The following is a 22,655-nucleotide window of genomic DNA, read 5'->3' as shown; positions in this document are numbered from 1 at the left end:
GGTAAGATGAGTTTTGGCAATTCTGATTGTTTTCAATACTGAAAACAGCTTTTGTATATTAAATAAAGTCTGACATAGTAGCATAGCAGTCGAGGATCAATTCATGCTGCTGTCTGTAAGAAGTTTGTATGTGGATTTCCTCCGGGTGCTCCAGTTTCCTGCCACATTTTAAAGCCATATGGTGAAAGTTAGTAAGTTGTGGGCATGCTATGTTGATGCAGGAAGTGTGGTGACACTTGCGGTCTGCCCAGCATAAACCTCACTGATATGATTTGATGCAATCGAAACATTTCACTGTATGCTTCAATGTTTCAATGTACATGTGACAAGGACAGCTAATCTGTTAAAAGTCTCTATCTCTTAAAAAAAAAGAGTCCAGATTATTTATTCAATTGAATATAATTTTGTAGTTGCCCTGTAGTATGTGTGTTTGTGCGTGTAGAGCTGCATGTATGTGTAACTGAAACATAGAGGAACCTTCGCAAACTCCCACAGTCCCCAATGGCCCTGCGATTTCAGTCTCTGAGGCCGACATGAAAACATCTTTCAGGAGGGTGATCTCATGGAAAGCGTTCAGCCCAGATGGGATACCTAGCGGAGTACTAAAGACCTTTGCTGATCAACTGGCTTGAGTGTTCACTGCTATCTTTAACCACTTGCTTCAGCAGTCTGAGGTACCTACCTGCTTCAAGCAGGCTTCAATTATATCAGTGCCTAAGAAGAATATACAAATATAAGAGCACTTACATCCACTGTGATGAAGTGCCTTGAGAGTTTGCTGAAACATATCAACTCCTGCCTGAGAAGCGACTTGGATCCACTCTAATTTGCCAACTGCCACAACAGGTTCACAGCAGATGCCATTTCATTTAACCCTGGAAAATCTGGACAGCAAAGATACATAGCAACACACATAAAAGTTGCTGGTGAACGCAGCAGGCTAGGCAGCATCTGGCCTGCTGTGTTCACCAGCAAATTTATGTGTGTTGCTTGAAATTCCAGCATCTGCAGATTTCCTCATGTTTGCGAGCAAAGATACATACATCAGGATGCTCTTCATCGACTATAGCTTGGCATCCAATACTATAATCTCCTCAAAACTAATCAATAAGCTTCAGGACCTTAGCCTCAATACCTCTTTGTGCAATTGGATCCTCGATTTTCTCTTGTGCAAACTTCAGTCAGTTCGGATTGGCAACAGCATCTCGTCTACCAACTCCATCAGCTTAGGTGGACCACAAGATTGTGTGCTTGGTCCTTTGCTCTGCTCACTTTATACTTATGACTGTGAGGCTTAGAACAGCTGACAGTTCTTAATCAATACTTTGCTTTAGTATTCACTATGGAAAATGACCTTGGTGATTGTAGGGATGACTTACAGCGGTCTGAAAAGCTTGACCATATAGATATTAAGAAAGGATGCGCTGGAGCTTCTGGAAAGCATCATGTTGGATAATTCACCAGGACCAGACAAGATATACCCCAGGCTATGGTGGGAGGTAAGGGAGGAGATTTCTGAGCCTCTGACAATGATCTTTGCATCATCAGTGGGGACGGGAGAGGTTCCGGAGGATTGGAGGGTTGTGGATGTTGTTCCCTTATTCAAGAAAAGGAGTAGAGATAGCCCAGGAAATTATAGATCAGTGCGTCTTACTTCAGTGGTTGGTAAGTTGATGGAGAAGATCCTGAGAGGCAGGATTTATGAACATTTGGAGAGGCATAATATGATTAGGAGTAGCCAGCATGGCTTTGTCAAAGGCAGGTTGTGCCTGACGAACCTGATTGAATTTTTTGAGGATGTGACTAAACACATTGATGAAGGTAGAGCAATAGATGTAGTGTATATGGATTTCAGTAAGGCACTTGAGTAAGGTACCCCATGCAAGGCTTATTGAGAAAGTAAGGAGGCGTGGAATCCAAGGAGACCTTGCTTTGTGGATCCAGAATTGGCTTGCTCACAGAAAGCAAAGAGTGGTTGTAGACAGGTCATATTCTGCATGGAGGTTGGTGACCAGTGGTGTGCCTCAGGGATCTGTTCTGGGACCCCTACTCTTTGTGATTTTTATAAATGACCTGGATGAGGAAGTGGAGGGATGGGTTAGTAAATTTGCTGATGACACAAAGGTTGGGGGTGTTGTGGATAGTGTGGAATGATGTCAGAGGTTACAACGGGACATTGATAGGATGCAAAACTGGGCTGAGAAGTGGCAGATGGAGTTCAACCCAGATAAGTGTTAGATGGTTCATTTTGGTAGGTCAAATATGATGGCAGAGTATAGTATTAATGGTAAGAATCTTGCCCGTGTGGAGAATCAGAGGGATCTTGGGGTCCGAGTCCATAGGACACTCAAGGCTGCTGCACAGGTTGACTGTGTGGTTAAGAAGGCATACGATGTATTGGCCTTCATCAACTGTGGGATTGAGTTTAAGAGCCAAGAGGTAATGTTGCAGCTATATAGGTCAGATCCCACTTGGAGTACTGATCAGTTCTGGTCACCTCACTACAAGAAAGATGTGGAAACTATAGAAAGGGTGCAGAGGTGATTTACAAGGATGTTGTCTGGATTGGAGAGCATGCCTTATGAGAATAGGTTTAGTGAACTTGGCCCTTTCTCCTTGGAGCAATGGAGAATGAGAGGTGACCTGATAGAGGTGTATAAGGTGAAGAGAGGTATTGATCGTGTGGATAGTCAGAGGCTTTTTCCCCAGGGCTGAAATGGCTAACATGAGAGGGCACAGTTTTAAGGTGTTTGGAAGTAGGTAGAGGAGATGTCAGGGGTAAGTTTTATATGCAGAGAGTGGTGAGTGCACGTAATGGGCTCTTATAAGAGCCCATCTCTTATAAGAGATTCCTGGATAGGTACATGGACCTCAGAAAAATAGAGGGCTATTTGTAACCCTAGGTAATTTCTAAAGTAAGTACATGTTGGGCACATCATTGTGGCCTAAGGGCCTGTATTGTGCTGTTGGTTTTCTATGTTTCTATGACAATACCACTGTCGTTGGCCGAATCAAAGGTGGTGATGAATCAGCATACAAGGGTTGAGATTGAAAATCTGGCTGAGTGGTGCCACAACAATAAATGTCAGCAAGACCAAAAAACTGATTATTGAGTTCAGGAGGAGGAAACCGGAGATCCATGGGCCAGTCCTCATCGGGGGAATCAAAGGGTCAGCAACTTTAAATTCTCGGTTTTATCATTTCAGAGGATCTGTCCTGGGTCCAGCATTATGAAGAAAGCATGGCAGCATCTACTTCCTTAGAAGTTTGTGAAGACTCGTTATGACATCTAAAACTTTGACAAACTTCTATAAGTGTGTGGTGGAGAATATACTGACTGGATGCCTGGTATGGAAACACCAATGCTCTTTAATGAAAAATCCTACAGAAAGGAGTGGATACAGCCCGGTCTATCACGGGTAAAGCCTTCCCTACCATTGAGCATATGTACACAAAGTGCTGCCACAGGAAAGTAGAATCCATCATCAGGGGCTGCAGCCCTCCAGGTCATGCTCTGTTATTGCTGCTGCCATCAGAAAGAAGGTATAGAAGCCTCAGGACCCACAGCAGCCCTTTCAAGAACAGTAATTGCTCCTCAGCCATCAGGCTTTTGAACCAGTGGGGATAACTTCACTCATCATCACTTGCCCCATCATGAACTATTCCCACAACCTATGGACTTCCGAGGACTCTTCATCTCATTTTCTCGATATTTATTGCTTATTTTATTATTATTATTACTTTTTTTCTTTCTCTTGTGTTTGCACAGTTGTTTTTTGCACACTTGTTGTCTGCCCTGTCGCTGTCTTTTGTATTTCTTGCATTTACTTTTTATGCCCCAAAGAAAATGAATCTTATGTTTGTATATGGTGACATGCAGTATATGTACTTTGATAATAAATTTACTTTGAACTTTAAACTTTTGACCTTTGAAATCTATCTATTGCTGTCACATGTCACAAGATACAGTGAAAAGCTTGTCTTGCATTGTTTTTGTACCGATCAAATCATTACACAGTGCATTGAGGTAGAATAAGGTAGAACGATTGTAATGCAGGATAAAGTGCAAAAAGTGCAGTGCATAAAGCACAAGATCACAACAAGATAGATTGTGAATCCAAGACTCTATCTTATTGTACAGAAGGTCTGTTTAAGAGTCTGATAACAGTGGAGTAGAAGCTAAAGCTGTCCTTGAAATTGGGACTATGTTTATTAGATTTTAGGAGCCTGAGAGGTGAACTTACAGAGGTGTATAAAATCATTAGGTGCAATGATAGTGTGAATGCACCGAAGTCTTTTTCTCTGGACTGGAGAATTTAGGATTGAGGGCTAGGTTTAAAGTGAAAGGGGAGAGATTTAATCAGGATTAAGCAGAGGAGATTCAGTGCATGTACAAATGGCCCGGGTGCGAGGTTGGGTCGCTCTGGGCACTAAGCTGATTTGAAGAGCTTGAGAATGGCTTCGGGCTGAGCAACGAAATCTGGACCCAGAGAAAATTGTTGGGCAGCCCGGAGCCTTTCACAGCAGCAATGCCCAAGTCCTACTGCAAGGTATGATTCGCTGTTTAAAGCATTTAAACATTGGCACTGGTTAGAGGTGAGAGCCAAATTTCACTTGCTCTCCACGATGTTCACTCCTCTCTCCAGGGCACCGGAGTCTTTTGCTGTTGGTTGTTTAGTCAATTTAAACACCAGTCCAGATAGACTGAAAAGACAGGGTGTCAGGATCCGAGGCAAGAGCCGACTTTGCTTGTACTCCACGATGGTCACTCCTCTCTCCATGGTGCTGAGATGCTGAAGGCTGCCCCAACTGTTGTGCTCTATGCCCACTAATATGACAAACTGATGAGCTAGGTTTTGGGCCTACTCCGGACTGCTTTGGGGTACGGATCAGAGGACTCGGAGTTTTGGTTTGGAGTGCTGTTGTTTGTTTCAATTGTTTGCATGATTTTTTTTTCTTCATTCTCTTGTGCATTGACTGTTGGTCTTTTATTTTCAATTTTATTCTTTTTTTTCTTTAAGTCAAGTGAAGTTTATTGTCATTTAACTGCATACATGTATATAATGTATATAGAAACAAGACAACATTTCTTTCAGCCAGAGTATAAAACACATAACACACGATAACTTATGAAGTTAAGGATAAAATCTACAGTTGAATCACATATAAATAACAAACTAAAGTGCATTAATATTAAATATTGTAAGGTATGGAACAGATTAACCAGTGGCACTTCAAATGTGATGTGGCTGGGAGTTCAGAAGCCTAATGGCCTGGAGGAATAAATGTTTCTCATCCTGATTGTTCTTGTTTTTATGCATCGTGGTCTCCAGCCTGATGGTAGATAGTCAAAGAGGATGCTTGATGAATAGGTGGGATCCTTAATAATACTATGGGCCCTGCAAATGCAGCACTCCTGATAAATACCATGATGGATGGTAGGGAGATCCCTATGATCCTCTCAGCTGTTCTCACAGCCCTTTGGTGCGATAGTCCGATGCTCAACTGCTCCCATACCAGATGGAAATGCAACTTGTCAGGATGCTCTCAGTGGTGCTCCTGTAAAACACAGTTAAGATGGGAGGTGGGAGCCTTGCTTGCCTCTGTCTTCTTAGGAAGAAGAGGCGCTGCTGTGCCTTCTTGTTCAAGGAGGTGATATTAAGGGACCAGGTAAGGTCACCTGTGATGTGAACTCCCAGGAGCTTGGTGCACTTAACTCTGTCGACAGAGGAGCCGTATATTTGCAGAAGGGGATAAATTGTCTGCACCTTCCTGAAGTCCACAATAATTTCCTTTGTCTTCTCCACATTCAGGCTTAGGTGGTTCTTCTAACACCAATCCACCTGCCGCTTCACTTCCTCTCTGTACTCTGTCTCATCATCATTCTTGATAAGGCCAACCACTGTTATGTTTAATTGGGTTCTTTCAGTTTCTTGCTTTGTGGCTACCTCTGAACGAACAAATATCAGGGTTGCACAATTTATACATTCTTTGATAATAAATGTACTTGAATCTTGAATCTTGAGAATCTGAGAGGGACTGAGGTGCTAGATTAAGTGGTGATGCCATTAACAACATTTAAAAGGCACTTGGACAGCAACATACGTGGTTTAGAAGGACGTGGGCCAAACACAGGCTAGGCCCACTGCTGCTGTGCTGCCTATCATATGAACTAGAACTTGCGGCAACTTGCCTGGTAGTTTTTTGACTTGACAGGTGGGCCTGCAAGAGCCCCTTGCAATAAACCAGACTGTACAAGGACAGATTCAACCAGCACTTTCAGTCCTGGTACAGGGTCTCAGCCCCTAACACCAACAATTCCTTGGCAACACAAACGCTGGAGGAACTCAGCAGGTCAGACAGCTTCAATGGAGGGGAATAAACAGGATCTTGGGCTAAGATATTTCATTGGAACTGGAAAGGAAAGGGGCAGAAAGGTTGTGGGGGGGTGGGGGAAGGAATAAGGAATACAAGCTGTTAGGTTATAGGTGAGACAAGGTGAGCAGGAGGAAAGTGGGTGGGTGGGAGAGAGGGAGTGAAGTAAGAAGCTGGAAGGTGATAGGTAGAAGAGGTAACTGAAGAAGAAGGAATCTAAGGATTGGAAAATGGACTGTGGGAGAAACAGAAGGAGGTGGGGAACTAGAGGGAAGAGGTGGGCAGGTGAGGAGAAGAGAAGGGGTAAGAGGGGAAGCAAAATGGGGAATGGAAAAGAGGGAGATGGAGAAATGTTCAGAAGTTAGAGAAACTGATGTTGAAAGCTACCCAGACAGAATATGAAGTGTTGCTCCTCCAACCTGTGAGAGACCTCATCATCGCAGGAGAGGAGGCCATGGACCAACTCGTCAGAATGAGAATGGAAAGCAGAATTAAGATGGGTGTGGCCACCGGGAAACCCTTCCTGTAATGGCAGGTGGAGCAAAGGTGCTCAATGAAGTCTGTGTTGGGTCTCACTGATGTAGAAGAGACTGCACCAGGAGCATCAGATACAGTAGATGACCCCAACATACTTTTAGGTGAAGTGCTTGGGGATAGACAATTGTTTGACAATTCCTTTGCCCCACAGATGCATTTCGACTCGATGAGTTCCTTCAGAAGATAGTGTCTTCTTCCAGATTCCAGTGCCAGAAGTCTCCTACATCAGCATGTGCAGTGTGCTCTGCTGGAGGTAGTGGTCTAGGAGACTGCAGCCCCAGTTACATTCACACTCCTCTTCAAAGGATGCAGAATGAACAGCAGGATCACCCGGCACAGTGGCACAGTGAGATCAGCTGCTGCCTCATAGCTCCAGAGACCCTGCCACGGTGCTGTTTGTATGCTCTCCTTTTGTGATTGTGTGGCTTCTCTCCACACTCCACAGATATGTGCATTGTTATGTCAATTGTCCAGTATGTATTGCTTCTTGTGTATGTGAATGCGCTGATCGAATCTGGGGGAAGGTGATGTAAATGTGGGGAGAATGAAATGGGATTAGCATAGTATAAGTGTCATTAAGTGTTTATGGTTAGCACAGACTCCGACTAAGAAACTGTTGCTCGATCTCCCTCTTTTACTCTATGACTTTGGTAGCAGGATGAAAAGTAGCTGTCAATTTGCCTGGCACATACATGCCAAACGCTATGTGTGGGAGCTGATTGTAGTTACAGTGCTAATCACACTCAAATCCATTGGCAGGCGGTATTTATTGGCGCCCTACTGCAGTACCTCAGCCCACGGCATGCACTGGTGTGGGGGGGGGTGGGGTGAGGTCTTACTGCTGGAATTCATGATTTATTGACTTGCCCACAAGGCTGTGGATCTGTGGTTTAACTGTGATACTTGCCTCCTCCCTCCTTTCACCTCCTTCTCCACCATGCCCTCTTGTAGCATTACCTTCTCCCCACTCCCCCCCTCACATTCTCTGTTCATTGCCTTTCCCTGCTCCTCCCTCCCCTTCTCCCCACTCTCTCCCCTCTCCACCTCTTCTTCCACTCTGCCTTCCCCACCTCACCCCCTCCTTCACTTCCCTCCTCACCCACTCCCTCCTGACCACTCCTCAGTTCCAGCCCTTCCCTCCCTGCTCCCCTCCCTTCTGCTCCTTGTCCACTCCTTGCCCTATCCCTCTTTGCCTCCTCCTTCCCTTCCTCGTTGCCTCCCTCCCATCCCCTCCCTGTGTGATCATCCCTTGTAGGCCGAATGGCCTGTACTATATTGTATTCTTCTATGATCAGCCCTTCTAGTCCAGGGAATGGATCAGTTTTAATTTGGCATCATCCTGCAGTGTATCGGTGCTCCTTACTCCCACACCTTATTCCTGTCTGTATCCCATGATACCTACCTCACCCCATCCCTACTTTCCTCCTTTCACATTCCACCCTGCCTCTTTTGTTTCTTCCCACCACCCTCTCGGCCCCCGACCCCTCTCTGCCTCCTCTTTCTGCTCTGCCCCAGGTCTGCCCCTCTCCTTGCTGTGTACTGAATATTTTCAGGGTCTTTTTCTCCTGCATGTCTGTCCCAGAGCAGCACTTGTATTCACCGCTCTCAGGAGTGAAACCTTATGGAGCAGGATGGGGCAAATAGTGAGATTGTTGCTGAGTGACAGTCCAATTGCCCAGACAGTTCTGTAAATCTTTGATCTCAATGAGCTGAAGATATGTGACCTATTAGATGTCACTCTGCAGTACCTTCGCCCCCAGCTCCTACCCAGCTGGGTTAAGAAGCCATCTTGGTGAGGCATTAGTGAGGGAAGTGTCTGCAGACTGTGATCTGCCGCTGCCGTGTTTGACTCCAGCACCGGCTGCCAAAGCAAACACTGATCCTCCTTTGACGGGGTTTGATGGAATGTGAGCAATGTAGAGCAGTTATTAGATAATGGGGCTGGAGCAGGCCATGGTCATTGACGCCAGTGGAATGCACATTGTGTGCCAGTGGGGAAGGCACGCCTTTCAAATGCATCATGACCCCGGGCATTTCTGGTGCAGATTGTGTCCTGGGCTGTAGTTTTGATGCAGATGGTGCTTATGGTCCCAGTACACTGCCCCCCCCCCCACCTTCCCCAATAGCCCACAAGGGTCGGTGCTTCTCTGGCTGCCATTCTTCAGTTCTGTGAAACCTGATAGTGAGCTGATCTCATGCAGGAACCCAACCTGTAAATCAAACGTGTACACAGTGGGAGCCTTAGAGCAACAGACGTGCATTGGAGCCCAGCCAGTGTGGCCAGTCTTGGACTCATACAGGCATAGAAATATAGAGCACTGCAGCACAGAAGCAGGCCCTTTAACCTCTTTTTTGCTTGAAGTGGGGACACTGAAAGGATGCAGAGCTGGGCTGGGAAATGGCAGATGGAGATCAAAATTGCAAAGTGATTCATTCTGGAAGACAGAGAATGGGGGTAATGGCAGGGTTCTTAGAAGTGTGGAGGAATCGAGGGATCTTGGAATGTCCTGCCGAGGTGGTGATTGAGGCAAATACATTAGGGGCATTTAAGAAACTCTTAGCTAGGCATATGGATGATTGATAAATCATAGAGGAGGTGAAAAGGTCGGCACAACATCATAAGCCAAAGGGCCTGTACTGTCTATGCTCAAACCTTCTAGTCCATGGAAGGGATGAGTTTTAGTTTGGCATCACGCTTGGCAAAGACATTGTGGGCCGAAGGGCCTGTTCCTGTACTGTACTGTGTTTTAGTGTATAGGAATGGGAGGCACCCTCCACAACTTGGAGTGGCTTTTGTCTGAAGACTTCAAGTTAAAATGTCAAAGTTTCAACTTCCTCCTAGGTCCTGACAACTGCTGAGTGTGCACCCATTCTGGGGCACATTATCCTGTTGGAGAAGCAATACTCAGGTGTATGACATTGTCAGGAGGGCTAGTACTTGACCAAGCATCTTACTGTTAGAGGGATGGTTCTGGGAGAGCATCACCCTCTCAGACTGGTATTGCATCAACAATGCTGCACTGCAGAGAGGCATCCTACAGGCAATGCCACACTTTGGGGTTCTGTATGTTGAAGGCTTTGTCTTTAGTATGGGGCTGTTAAACCAGGCTCTTGATTAATCCCTCAAGTGGGCAAACAATCTGAGGACAGTACTACAACACAAACTAGGTCTTCACACTAAATACCGGAGGAACTCAGCAGCTCAGGTAGCAGTGATGTGTAATAGAGCAATTCCTATAGTCTGCTCTCAGCAGAAGCTGAATGATGGGCAGCACGGTGGTGTAGGGACAAGCAGCAGTTGGGGTTCAATCGCCACACTGTGTGTAAGGAGGTAATGCGTATGTTCTCCCCATGACCATGAGGGTTTCCTCGACATTTCAATGATGTACAGGTTAGTAAATTGTGGGCATGTTATGTTGGCATCAGAAGCATGACAACATACGCAGGCTGCCCCAACACATTCTTGGATTGTGTTGATTATTGACACAAATGGCACATTTCACTGTATGTTTGGATATTTCTATGTTCATGTAACAAATAAAGCTAATCTAACCTAAGTTTCTCACCATGCCTTCTATTTGGGGTTCTCAATAAACATTACTCAGAATGGTCAGGTTGGTGTGTTTCCCAATCCTCATGCATAGATTAACCTCATTTTTGCACCAAATTCCTGTGCAATATTTCATAAACCTGTAACTTTTTCAATTAGGACAAGGTCAGGACCCACAGGTAATTCCAGGAAACAGTTGAGGCTAACATGAAGATATCCTTCTCTGTCACTTAGTTCCAAACCTGGAGCCCCTGCTCCACAGTACCTTCACCATGCAGACTGCTATGTTTCATGACTGTATCACCCCACCATCTACTCACGGCTATGACGATACGAGGGGTCAGACAGATTGTGTCCTTTTTAGACTGACTTATAAGTTGAGTTCTAAAAAGATCTGAATGTCAATTAGTATCTTTGCATAGCTTTGAAAAGTGTGCAGTTCCATGTTGTGCCTGCCTCACTCTGCTGCTTGTGTGGAAATAGTGAGACACATTGTTTGGCGGCAGGTTTGTCTCAGCTTGGCCGAGAGGTATGAAACAGCATACATGAACTCCCTGTGGATTGAGAAGGATATTTGGCAGGAAATGTCTATCAGGTTTCCCCAAGATTTCATGGACCTGCTATGTGTGGTATTTTTGTGGAAACATAAGGATGTGTTATTTTAAATTAAACAGCAGAGTTATCACCAACACTCATCGTAATAGAACAGTCCTCCTCTAGCACAGGGAAAGGCAGGATTTTGTGGTGGGGGATGGTCTAAAATGTAAAAGTGTTGGATCATCAACTTTCTTCAGAGTATGGCACAGAAAAGTGGTTTTATTCTGAAACTCCCAATGCAGGGACAGTATGGGTTAGATATCAATTAAATGTCCAATATTGTACCTTCAGACATTCCCAGAGTAGAGATAGTATGGGAAAGATACGGAGTAAATGTTAACACTGTACCCTCACACATACCTAAAGCAGGGACAGTATGCGTTAGATACCAAGTAAATGTTAAATACTATACTTACCCACACTCCCATGGCAAAGACAGTATGGGTTAGATACTGAGCAAGTGTCCAACACTACCTTCACACACTCCCAGGACAGGGGCAGCATGGGTTAGATACAGAATTAAATGTCCAATTTGTACCTACCTACACTATCAGGGCAGGGACAGTATAAGTTAGGTATTGAGTAAATGTCCAACAGTGTACTTTCACACACTCCATGGACAAGGACAGTATGGATCAGATACTGAGTAAATCCTGAATACTGTACCTCAAACTCTTCTAAAGCTGAGACAGTATAGGTTAGATATTGAGTAAAAGTTCAACAGTGTATCTTCACACACTACCAAGCAATGTTCTCTCTAAGGTACACACACACACATCTTTTGCTACTAGTGGACAAAGGAATTTAAACTGCGCACAAAAGGTTGTCATCTTCTACCTCGTTAGCATGTTAAGTATATTTCACGATTGTACACAATCACATTTCTTTTTCCGGTTTCTGATGCAGATGGTGTTGACAAGGGAGAGTTTGCGATGATTTGTCTGCAAGTTTTAGAAATAGCTTATTTATACTGTTTTATTGTAGAAAGTATTGATTAACTATGTCAAATTCCAAAGAAGCAAAGAGTGTGAAGCACAAAAGAACTGCTAGTTCATTTAAAGCGGAATGGCTTAATGAAACGGTAGAAACTGTTGCACTGAAAGCTCATGAGGTCAGGAACATGCAGCTACGAGAAATATTTATGTACAATACAGAAATTGGTGTTACTTGCGTGTATTGTCGCGATGCAGAAGTTGCCGGAGAATTTGCAAGTGGCAAGAAGTGGAGTGATAATTGGAAACTTGACTTTTTAAAGCATCATTTAGCAAGCAAATTACATATGGACAGTTGCAAAAGCTCCACAAAAAAATCCTTCATTACCCATTACAAGTGTGCCTCGTATGTTTTGTGAGAGTGCAGATGAACGAGAGCAGAAACGTTCAAACCCAGAGGAGATCAAAGTTCTTATTGATAGTGTTTTGCTGATTTTAAAATGAATACCTCTATATATAAAATTCAGTGCACCCATGTTGTTGTCACTAGGCAAAAAACTGCACAGCACAAGATTTTTGTGCATACTGGTCATTACAAGTTAGAGGTTACATTGCTACCAAGGCTGGGAATGCATGTGTTGGAGTACATCCCCAATCCCCACTAACACTTCCAGGACAAATAAGAGCATGGATTTTGCCTTCCAGGCATGAGGGAAACCCAGGGTGCGGAACACTGTACAGAGCAATTGAGGTATAAGAGGTGCATGAATTCCCCAGCAGTTGTCCCTTCTCCACCCTCAGGACTGTGTTTCATATATGTACACAGAGTGAGATGTTGCAGCCTCTCTTGTGTATCTGAAGTTCCTCAAGTCTAGATTACACTTCAGCCCCATGTGCCTGATCTTTGAAAGAGATTCAGAGTGAAGTTATGGGTATTGGGGAGGGGTATGAGGTGTAAGTCATTCTGGGGACCTCCTCATCTGTCTGCTCCTGGGCTATTCATAGGCACAGGTAGGCAGCCTTGGAGAGTTCCACCTGAGGCTGAGTAAGTGAATGAGTGGCTGAGGAACTGGTGCGGGGACAGGATATCAACACTCAACAATGTCAAAATATCAACAATTCCTTCACCATCCCCTCACAAGCAATAGATACTGCTCGGCATGCTGAGTTCCTTCATTGCACTGATATTGGTTTATTATTGTCACATGTACTGTACCTAGATACAGTGTAAAGCTTGTCTTTGCATGGTGTTCATACAGATCAAATCATTACACAGTGAACTGAGGTAGAACAAGGTAAAACAGTAAAGGCTGATTTATACTTGTGCGTACTAGCTTACGCCGTAGCCTACGCAAGTGGGCTACGCTGCTGTGAGCATTTATACTTGTGCGTTGGTGTGTCTGCGTCGCTCTGCAATTCACCGCCAAAACGCTAGTTGGCGGTGGGGTTTCTATGCCACTGTGTTGAGTTTCTTCGTGTTGAAGAAACTTCAAACGATAGCGACTGAAACTGAAGGAGGGTGAATTTTCTGTATGTACAGTGTAGTGTCACTTAACAGAATCGAGAATTTTGAGCCAAAATCGATTTGTCGAAAAAAATCGGCACGTACCCACATGCACTCACACCTGCCTGTTCAAGGCTTCATGGTCATGGTAGTCTTTCTCAGGGTAAACAAGTTTAAAGCAAACGTCTTTTTCCGTAAAAGTGAAAATCCTCTTTCGGTTAATGAAAACAGATACTAATGTAGGTCTTTTGTAAAAGCAAAATGTGTCCTCCATAATTGCGGAGGTCTGTGAAGCTTTATGGAAAGCATTGCTGCCAGAGTTGCTACCAAGCGGACCAATTGCAGTTGTTTCGGTCTGCGTTGCCGCAATGCGTAGTTACATTTTGGGAGAGGTGCGCGTTAGGCTACGGCGTAGGGTTTGCGTAGAGTACAGCGTAGGATTCGCGGCTACGCCATACCTACGGCATCGATTTGACACACAAGTATAAATCAGCCTGAACAATGCAGAATAAAAGTGTAAAGCTGCAGAGAAAGTGCAGTGCAGGAAAACCATAAAGTGCAAGATTGTGAGGTCAAGAGTCCATTTTGTTATATTGGGGGTCTATTGAAGAGTCTTAGCAGTGAGATAGAACTGTACGCCACAGAAGGCAGATTTTCCCAGTGGCCACTAATTTTAATTCTAATTCCAATTCCCATTTCAACATGTTGGTCTATGGACTCCACTATTGCCACGATGAGGTCACTGTCAGGTTGGAGGAGTAACACCTTATATTTTGTCTGAGTAGCCTCCAACCTAAGGGCATGATTAATTTCTCAAACTTCTGGTAACTGGTCCCTCCTCCACCTTCTCTCTTTTTCCATTCTCCATTCTGATTCTCCTCTCACCCCTTCTCCTCATGCGTCCATCACCTCTCTCTGGCATGCTCCTCCTTCCCTTGGTAGAATCTCCTTTCCTACTTCTTCAGCCCTTTACCTTTTCTACATATTACTTCCCAGCTTCTCACTTCATCCTCCCTCCCACACCCACCCACCTTCCCCCTCACCTGGTCTCACCTGCCCCTCTTCCCAATTTTTGAACTTCTTCCCCTCTTACCAATTTTTGCTTCTGACTTCTGCCCCCTCCCTTCCTTTCCAGTCCTGATGAAAGATCTTGACCCTAAATGTTGAATGGTTATTCATCCACATAGATGCTGCCTGACCTACTGAGTTCTTCCAGCAATTGTGTGTGTTTCAGTGAGATAGAAGTTGTCCTTGCCTGGTGAACAGCCTGGAACCTGGTAGGCCAAGAAGGTTGTATGTTGTGCTAACTACAGTACTCTACCTCAATTACTTTAAAATACAAGGTGTATAAAACTCAAGACTCACTGCTAGGATGCTGACCCTTTGATCCAGAGGCTAAGGCTCAGTCTGAGATTCAATTATAAAATGTTGGAATTTTCTCACCTGGAGGGGTGTGGATCCTCTTTCACTGCATATATTCAGTACTGCGACTGAAGAAATTGTGAACTTTGCCTGCCCAACTCTAAGTATTGACCTCGGGACTTGCTGACCATGGGACTTTGACCTCTAGGCCTCATCCTCTGAACTCACACAGGCCTCGACCTCAGGACTCACCAACCTAGAGGGGGTGGTCATCAGTCCTCATCCACAGGGCCTCCCGACCTCGAGGATTGATGGTCTCCAAACCAGGTGTAAATTCCCATGAAAGAGCAATGTTATTTAAGGATGTTACAGTCTGAAGTAAAAGCAGTATGTGGAGAGAACCTGAATTAATGTTACCAGTCAGTGACACTTCATCAACATTAACACCGAACTTCACTGTCATCCATTGACACAGAAGCTAAGAGGTGCCCTTGGGTAGGAGGTTCTGTAATTCATAAAGAGTAATAGATTCATAGAATACTAAAGCACAGAAACAGGCCATTTGGCCCATCTAGTACATGCTGAACTATTACGCTAATAAATCTAATTGACCTGGATCAGGACTATAGTCCTCCATGTCCCTCCCATCCATGTACCTATCCACATTTCTCTTAAATGTTGAAATCAAACCCTCATCCACCACTTCCACTGGCAGCTCATTCTACAGTTTCACCATCCTCAAAGTGAAGAAGTTCCCCTTTATGTTCCCCTTAAACCTTTGACCCTTAACCCTCAGACTTAGATAGATTAGGAGAATGGACAAAGAAGTGGCAGATGCAATACGGTGTCAAGAGCGTCTGGTCATGCACTTTGGAAGAAAGAATAAAAGCAAAGACAGTTTTCTAAATGGGAAAAAAATTCAAAAATCTGAGGTGCAATGGAAGTTAGGAGTTCTCATGAAGAATTCTCTAAAGGGTAACTTGCAGGTTGAGTCAGTGGTGAGGAAGGAAAATGCAATGTTAGCATTCATTTCAAGAGGACTAGAATATAAAAGCAAGGATGGACGTTGAGGTTTTATAAAGCACTGGTGAGGTCTCACTTGGAGTATTGAGCCCTTTATCTAAGAAAGGATGTGCTAATGTTGGAGGGGGTTCAAAGGAGTTTCATGAAACTGATTCCCGGAATGAAAGGCTTATCAAGTAAGAAACGTTTGATGGGTTTGGGCCTATAGAATATAGAAGAACGAAGGGAGATCTCATTCAAACCTACTGAATGGCGAAAGGCCTAGATACAGTGGATGTGGAGAGGATATTTCCTATAGTGAAGGAGTCTAGGACCAGAGGGCACAAACTCAGAACAGGCGGGCCATCCATTTAGAACGGAGATGAAGTGGAATTTCTTTAGCCAGAGCATGGGGAATCTGTGGAATTCATTGCCACAGGTGGCTGTGGAGGCCAAGTGATTGGGTGTATTCAAAGCGGAGATTGATAGATTCTTGATAAGTCAGGGTGTGAAAGGTTATCGCGAGAAGGCAGAAGAATGGGGTTGAGGAAAATGGATAAGCTATGATCAAATGGTGGGGTAGACTCGATGGGGCCAAATGGCCTAATTCAGGTCCTATGTCTTTTGGTCTTAACTCATGACCTCTTGTATCTTATCCTATTTTTTTGAATAAAGAAGGGAAGAGGTTCCCTTGGATCCTGATACTGGGTTTTTTGTGTTAGAGCATAGACTGCCATCTGGGCTGACTGATCAATCGTGCACTGCCTACCAATGTGTCCCAGTTCTATGGCAAATAGCAGCAGGAGTTAGGTTACTGTGCAAAAATACCACCAGATCAAAAGCTTCCCCTAATCTCAGTGACTTCTGCCTTGCTATGAAGTCAGGCAAGAAATTAGTGAGAGACAGATGGGGTGCTACAAGGGTCGTATACAAAAATACTAGATCCTAATAGCTCAGAGGCTCCCTTGGATATAAATAGATGTTAAAAGGGGAGGGGGTAGTCTGGTTATAAGTCTGGACTCAGGTTATTGCCAACATCCGGAAAGAATGTTTGTTCCTTCCAAGTTCAACAACGTCCACTACATTAATACTCCTCAGCTCCCATAGACCTACTCTGTTACCACCACTAACACACCTATCAATTGTGTAAAGGAGATGGATTCTGATAGCTCTGTAGGGTTAGTCCACCCCTCATGTGTTTGCTGGCAGGCTGTTGACTGTAGAGGACTAGTTGCTGAAGCCAGTGCTGCCTGTGCTGGTTGAGCCCACACTTCCTTGTGGATCAGAAGCAGAATCAGGTTTATTCTTCCCCAAATCTATCATAAAATGTCTTGTTTTGCAACAGGAGTGCAGTGGAATACATTAAACAATGCTATAGATTAGTATAAGAAATATGAAAGAATAAATATGTAGTGCAAAAACTGAGATTGGTTCATGGTCTATTCAGAAAGCTGAGGGTGGAGGGGGAAAAGCTGATTCTAAAACGTTAACTGTGTGTCTTCAGACCCCTGTATAACCTCCCTTATGGTTGCAGGGAGAAGAGGACATGTCCTAGTTGGTGAGCGTCCTTCATGATGGATGCTGCCTTCTTGAGGCACTGCCTGTTGAAGATGTCCTCAATGGTCAGGATGATGCTAGTACTAGGACTGTGGCCAATTGCCTCTTTTCAGCTTGGTGGTGGTGGTGGTGGTGGGGGGGGGAGTGTTGGTGTGGGGGGTGATTAAAGTTGTTCACATTGCCCTATGAGGCAGTCATTTGCTCAAGGCGTTGTACATGTGGTCTGCATAGCAGGAGACTTCTTTATTTTCCAAATCATTTGAGCATAAGATTAGTTTATCATCAGTTAGGGTGCAATGAAATTTCCTGTTCTCATAAAGCTCACAGAGTAAACAGTGCATCTGGTAATAATAAATGCAGCGAAAACTTAAGAAAACAGCAGATTAGTGCAAAAATTGTAATTCAATCTGCAGTAGAACAACAAAACAATTCCGAAGTGACAATAGCAGAGTAACCAAGGGAGGGAGAATTCAGAGTATGAGAATGAGGCAGCACCATTGAAAGAAGTGACTGGTTCAGAAGTCTGCAGCCGGTGGGGAAGAAGCTGTTCTTGAGTTTGGTCACCTGGGCTTTCAAGCCTCCTATGTCTTCCCCCAGAGGTTAGAGGAGAGTTAAGGAAATGGCCAGGGCAGCAAGTGCCTTGACAATATCACTAGTCTTTCTGAAGCAACATAACAGAGAACAATACAGCATAGTTACAGTGTCCCATTATGTCTGTGCCAACCGTGATGTCAATCTAAACTAATTTGGGGATGGAGAGGATGTTACCAATAGTGAGGGAGTCTAGGATCAGAAGGCACAGCCTCAGAAAAGAAGGATGTCCCTTTAGAACAGAGATCAGGAGGAATTTCTGTAGCCGGAGTGATGAATCTCTTTAATTCATTGCCACAGACAGCTGTGGAAGCCAAGTCATTGGGTATACAGTGCCTATAAAAACTATTCACCCCCTTGGAAGTTTTCATGATTTATTATTTTACAACATTGAATCACAGTGGATTTAATTTGACTTTTTTGACGCTGATCAACAAAAAAAAGCCTCTCTTGTGTCAAAGTGAAAGATCTCTACAAAGTGATCTAGATTAATTACAAATATAAAACACAAGATAATTGATTGCATAAGTATTCACCACCCTTTAATAATACTCACTGGTGCAGCCACGAGGAAATCTGCAGATGCTGGAAATTCAAGCAACATACACAAAAAATGCTGGTGAACGCAGCAGGCCAGGCAGCATCTATAGGAAGAGGTACAGTCGACATTTCGGGCCGGGACCCTTCGTCAGGACTAACTGAAAGAAGAAATAGTAAGAGATTTAAAAGTGGGAGGGGGAGGGGGAGATCTGAAATGATAGGAGATGACAGGAGGGGAGGGGTGGATCTAAGAGCTGGAGAAGGGAGAGGATCATGGGATGAGAAGCCTGGGGAGAAAGAGAAGGGGGGAGGGGAGCCCAGAGGGTGGAGAGCAGACAAGAAGTTATAGTGAGAGGGACAGAGGGAGAAAAAAGAGAGAGAGAAAAAGGGGGAAATAAAAAATATATTAAAAATATATTAAATAATTAAGGGATGGGGTGTGAAGGGGAGGAGTGGCATTAACGGAAGTTAGGAAAGTCAATATTCATGCCATCAGGTTGGAGGCTACCGAGACGGAATATAAGGTGTTGTTCCTCCAACCTGAGTATGGCTTCATTTTGACAGTAGAGGAAGCCGTGGATAGACATATCAGAATGGATGGTGCAGCCAATGGGTTTTAGAAGTCACATAATTAGTTAAGTGGAGATCTGTTTTTGGAGACCTGTGTGTAATTAAGGGTTTTCAATTGATTGTAGTAAAAATACATGGGTATTTGCAAGATCCAACTGCTGATGATTCAGTATCCTGGCAAAAACTACATCATGAAGACAAAATAACACTCCAAGCAACTCCGCAAAAAGATTATAGAAAAGCACATGTCATGAGATGGATGCAAGAAAATTTCCAAGTCAGCGAATATCTCTTGGAATACAGTTGTCAATCATCAAGAAATGGAAAGAGCATAGCACAGCTGTAAATCTGCCTAGAGCAGACTGTCCTCAAAAACTGAGTGACCGTGCAAGAAGAGGACTGGTGAGTGAAGCCACCAAGAGACCTATGACAACTCTGGAGGAGTTACAAGCTTCAATGGCTGAGATGAGCAAAACTGTGTGTACAACAGCTGTTGTTGTCCGGGTGCTTCACCAGTTGCAACTCTATGGGAGAATGGCAACGAGAAAAGCCACTGTTGAAAAAAACACATGAAATTTGGCTAGAGTTTGTCAGAAGCATGTGGGAGGCTCTGAAGTCAGTTGGAAGAATGTTCTATCGTCTGTTGAAACCAAAATTGAGCTTTTTGGCCATCAGACTAATGCTATGTTTGGCAGAAGCCAAACACCACGCATCATCAAAAACACACCATCCCTACCGTGAAGCATGGTGGTGGCTGCATCATGCTCTGGGGATGCTTCACTGCTGAAGGCCCTGGAAGGCTTGTGAAGGTAGAGGGTAAAATGAATGCAACAAAATACAGACAAATTCTGGAGGAAAACCTGATGTAGTCTGCAAGAGAATTGCAACTTGGGAAATTTGTTTCCAGCAAGACAATGACCCCAAGCATAAAGCCAAAGCTACATGGGAATGACTTTAAAATAACCAAGTTAACGTCCTGGAGAGGCCAAATCAGAGTCCAGACTTCAATCCAATTGAGAATTTGTGGCTGGATTTGAAAGGGGGCTGTTCACTCATGATCACCATGCAATCTGACAGAGCTTGAGCAGTTTTGTAAAGAAGAATGGGGAAAAATTGCAGTGTCCAGATGTGCAAAGCTGATAGAGACCTATCCACACAGACTCAAGGCTATAACTGCTGCCAAAGGTACATCTATTAAATACTGACTTGAAAGGGGTAAATACAGTACTAATGCAATCAATTATTTTGTGTTCTATATTTGTAATTAATTTAGAGCACTTTGTAGAGATCTGTTTTCACTTTGACAGAAAAGTCTTTTTCTGTTGATCAATGTCAAAAAAGTCAAATTAAATACACTGTGATTCAATGTTGCAGAACAAAAAATCATGAAAACTTCAAAGGGGGTGGGGTGAATGCTTTTTGTAGGCAGTGTATGTAAAGTGGAGGGTGATATGTTGTTGATTAGTGGGGGCGGTTAAAGGCTATGATGAGAAGGCAGAAGAATGGGTTTGAGAGGAATGATAAATCAGTCATGATCGAATAGCACAGCATGCTCAATTGACCAAATGACCTAATTTTGCTCCTACGTCTTATGGTCTTATCTGCCTGCATATGATCCTTATCCTTCCATTCCCTGCCTGTTTCTGATTACACCCAAAGGCCTCGTAAATTTTGCTATCATGTCAGCTTCCACTACTGAGGAGAGTGAGATATTAGCAAGTAATATTAAAGCCAGTGATCGGGAATCTCTCCTCTCAACCTCAGGATGATGGTGCCATTTTATTATTATTTGAGTGTTTAGAGCAGTCACGTAGTGAATTTTGTAGGCTGGTACCATTAGAGTCAGAGCAATACAGTATGAATACAGGCCTTTCAAGTCTGTGCCAATCATGAAGCCCACCCACCAAGTTCCAATTTCCTGCATTAGGCCTCACCCCTCCATGAAGCTGTCCAAGTGCTTCCTAAATGATACTATCGTAGCTGCCTCAATCTGTTTCTCTGACAGCCCATTCCATATACTCACCACCCCCTGCATGTAAATATCAAGGTGTGCACTGACAGACAACTGAACGTGGGTTCGGAGGAATGACAGACTCCCATGTAGAGACAGAAACAAGTTCATTCATGGGAATTCCAATAGAACCTCGGTGGTTCGGCCGAGCAACACCGTAAGACGAATCATTCTCAAAACACAAGGACCCCATGATAAGTGCTAATCGGGGGTCCACTTTAAATAATCACAGTATGCAGAAGACCTGTGACAGTCAAAATAAACTTGAGAAGATTAAACAGAAAGCACTATGGCTTAACAACTCTAGATAAGACAACAACTAACAACTACAGGTGCACACAACTAAGAGCTCATGACAGAAAAAGTTACCCTTCAGGTCCCTTTTAAATCTTTCTGCTCTCATCTTAAACTTTTGCCCCGTAATTTTGGACTCCTGTACCTTGGGGAAAAGACTGTTAACTTCAATCTATGTATTTTTCTCATTAATTTAATCATTTTTATAAGGTCACCCCTCTTCCTCTTATGTTCCAAGAAATAAAGACCTGGGCTAGCCAACCTCTCCCCATATCTGAGGCCCTCTAATCCTGGCAACATTCTCGTATAACTTTTCTGCACTCCTTCCAGTTTAAAAAACATTTTTCCTGTAACAGAATGACCAAAGCTGTTCACAATACTCCATGTGCAATCCCACCAATAACGTACACAACTGTATCCAACATAATAACCCAACTCTTATACTCTGTGCCCTGACTAATGAAGGCCAGTGTGCAAAATGTTTCTTTCACCACCCTGCCTTCCTGCAAAGCCACTCTTAAATGAAATATGCATTTGTACTCCTAAGACCCACTGTTCCATTACAGCTCACTAAGTACCATACCATTCATAATACAAGTGCTGCGCTGGATGGACTTTCAGAATCAGAATCAGGTTTATTATCACCGGCATGTGAAGTGAAATTTGTTAACTTAGTAGCAGCAGTTCAGTGCAATATATAATCTAGCAGAGAAAAAAAAATAACAATAATAAATAAACAAGTAATTCAATTACAGTATACAGTACACATATTGAATAGATTAAAAAACGTGCAAAATCAAAAATACTGTATATTAAAAAAAGTGAGGTAGTGTCCAAAAATTCGATGTCTATTCAGGAATTAGGTGGCAGAGGGGAAGAAGCTGTTCCTGAATCGCTGAGTGTGTGCCTTCAGGCTTCTGTACCTCCTACCTGATGGTAACAGTGAGAAAAGGGCATGCCCTGGGTGCTGGAGGTCCTTAATAATGGACACTGCCTTGCTGAGACACCGCTCCTTGAGGATGTCCTGAATACTTTGTAGGCTAGTACCCAAGATGGAGCTGACTAGATTTACAACCTTTTGCAGCTACTTTCAGACTTGTGCAGTAGCCCCTCCATACCAGACAGTGATGCAGCCTGTCAGAATGCTGCCCATGGTACAACTGTAGAAGTTCATGAGTGTATTTGTTGGCATGCCAAATCTCTTCAAATTCCTAATAAAGTATAGCCATTGTC

The 22,655-nt window shown here is 43.8% G+C and overlaps 1 protein-coding gene across 10 annotated transcripts in view; it reads left to right on the top strand.

Moving 5' to 3' along the window:
• ttll5 (tubulin tyrosine ligase-like family, member 5) overlaps positions 1-22,655 on the top strand; it is a 510,221-nt gene that overhangs the window by 335,007 nt on the left and 152,559 nt on the right. The window contains exon 31 of one of the 10 annotated variants that reach the window (XM_072271904.1): positions 7,064-7,152. The exons of 8 other annotated variants lie outside the window; for them this stretch is intronic. In XM_072271904.1, coding sequence (XP_072128005.1) covers position 7,064 — 1 coding nt within the window. In that variant the 3' untranslated portion in view covers positions 7,065-7,152. Of the gene's footprint in view, positions 1-3,206; positions 3,800-7,063; positions 7,153-22,655 lie in introns of those variants that run through there. One more of the 10 variants, XM_072271894.1, reaches the window with a different exon arrangement.

The sequence above is a fragment of the Mobula birostris genome, chromosome 1 (assembly GCF_030028105.1).
Source record: "Mobula birostris isolate sMobBir1 chromosome 1, sMobBir1.hap1, whole genome shotgun sequence".
In the NCBI taxonomy this organism is placed as follows: Eukaryota; Metazoa; Chordata; class Chondrichthyes; order Myliobatiformes; family Myliobatidae; genus Mobula; species Mobula birostris.
Note: the sequence above shows the minus strand (reverse complement) of the source record. Positions and strands in the feature narration are given on the sequence as shown.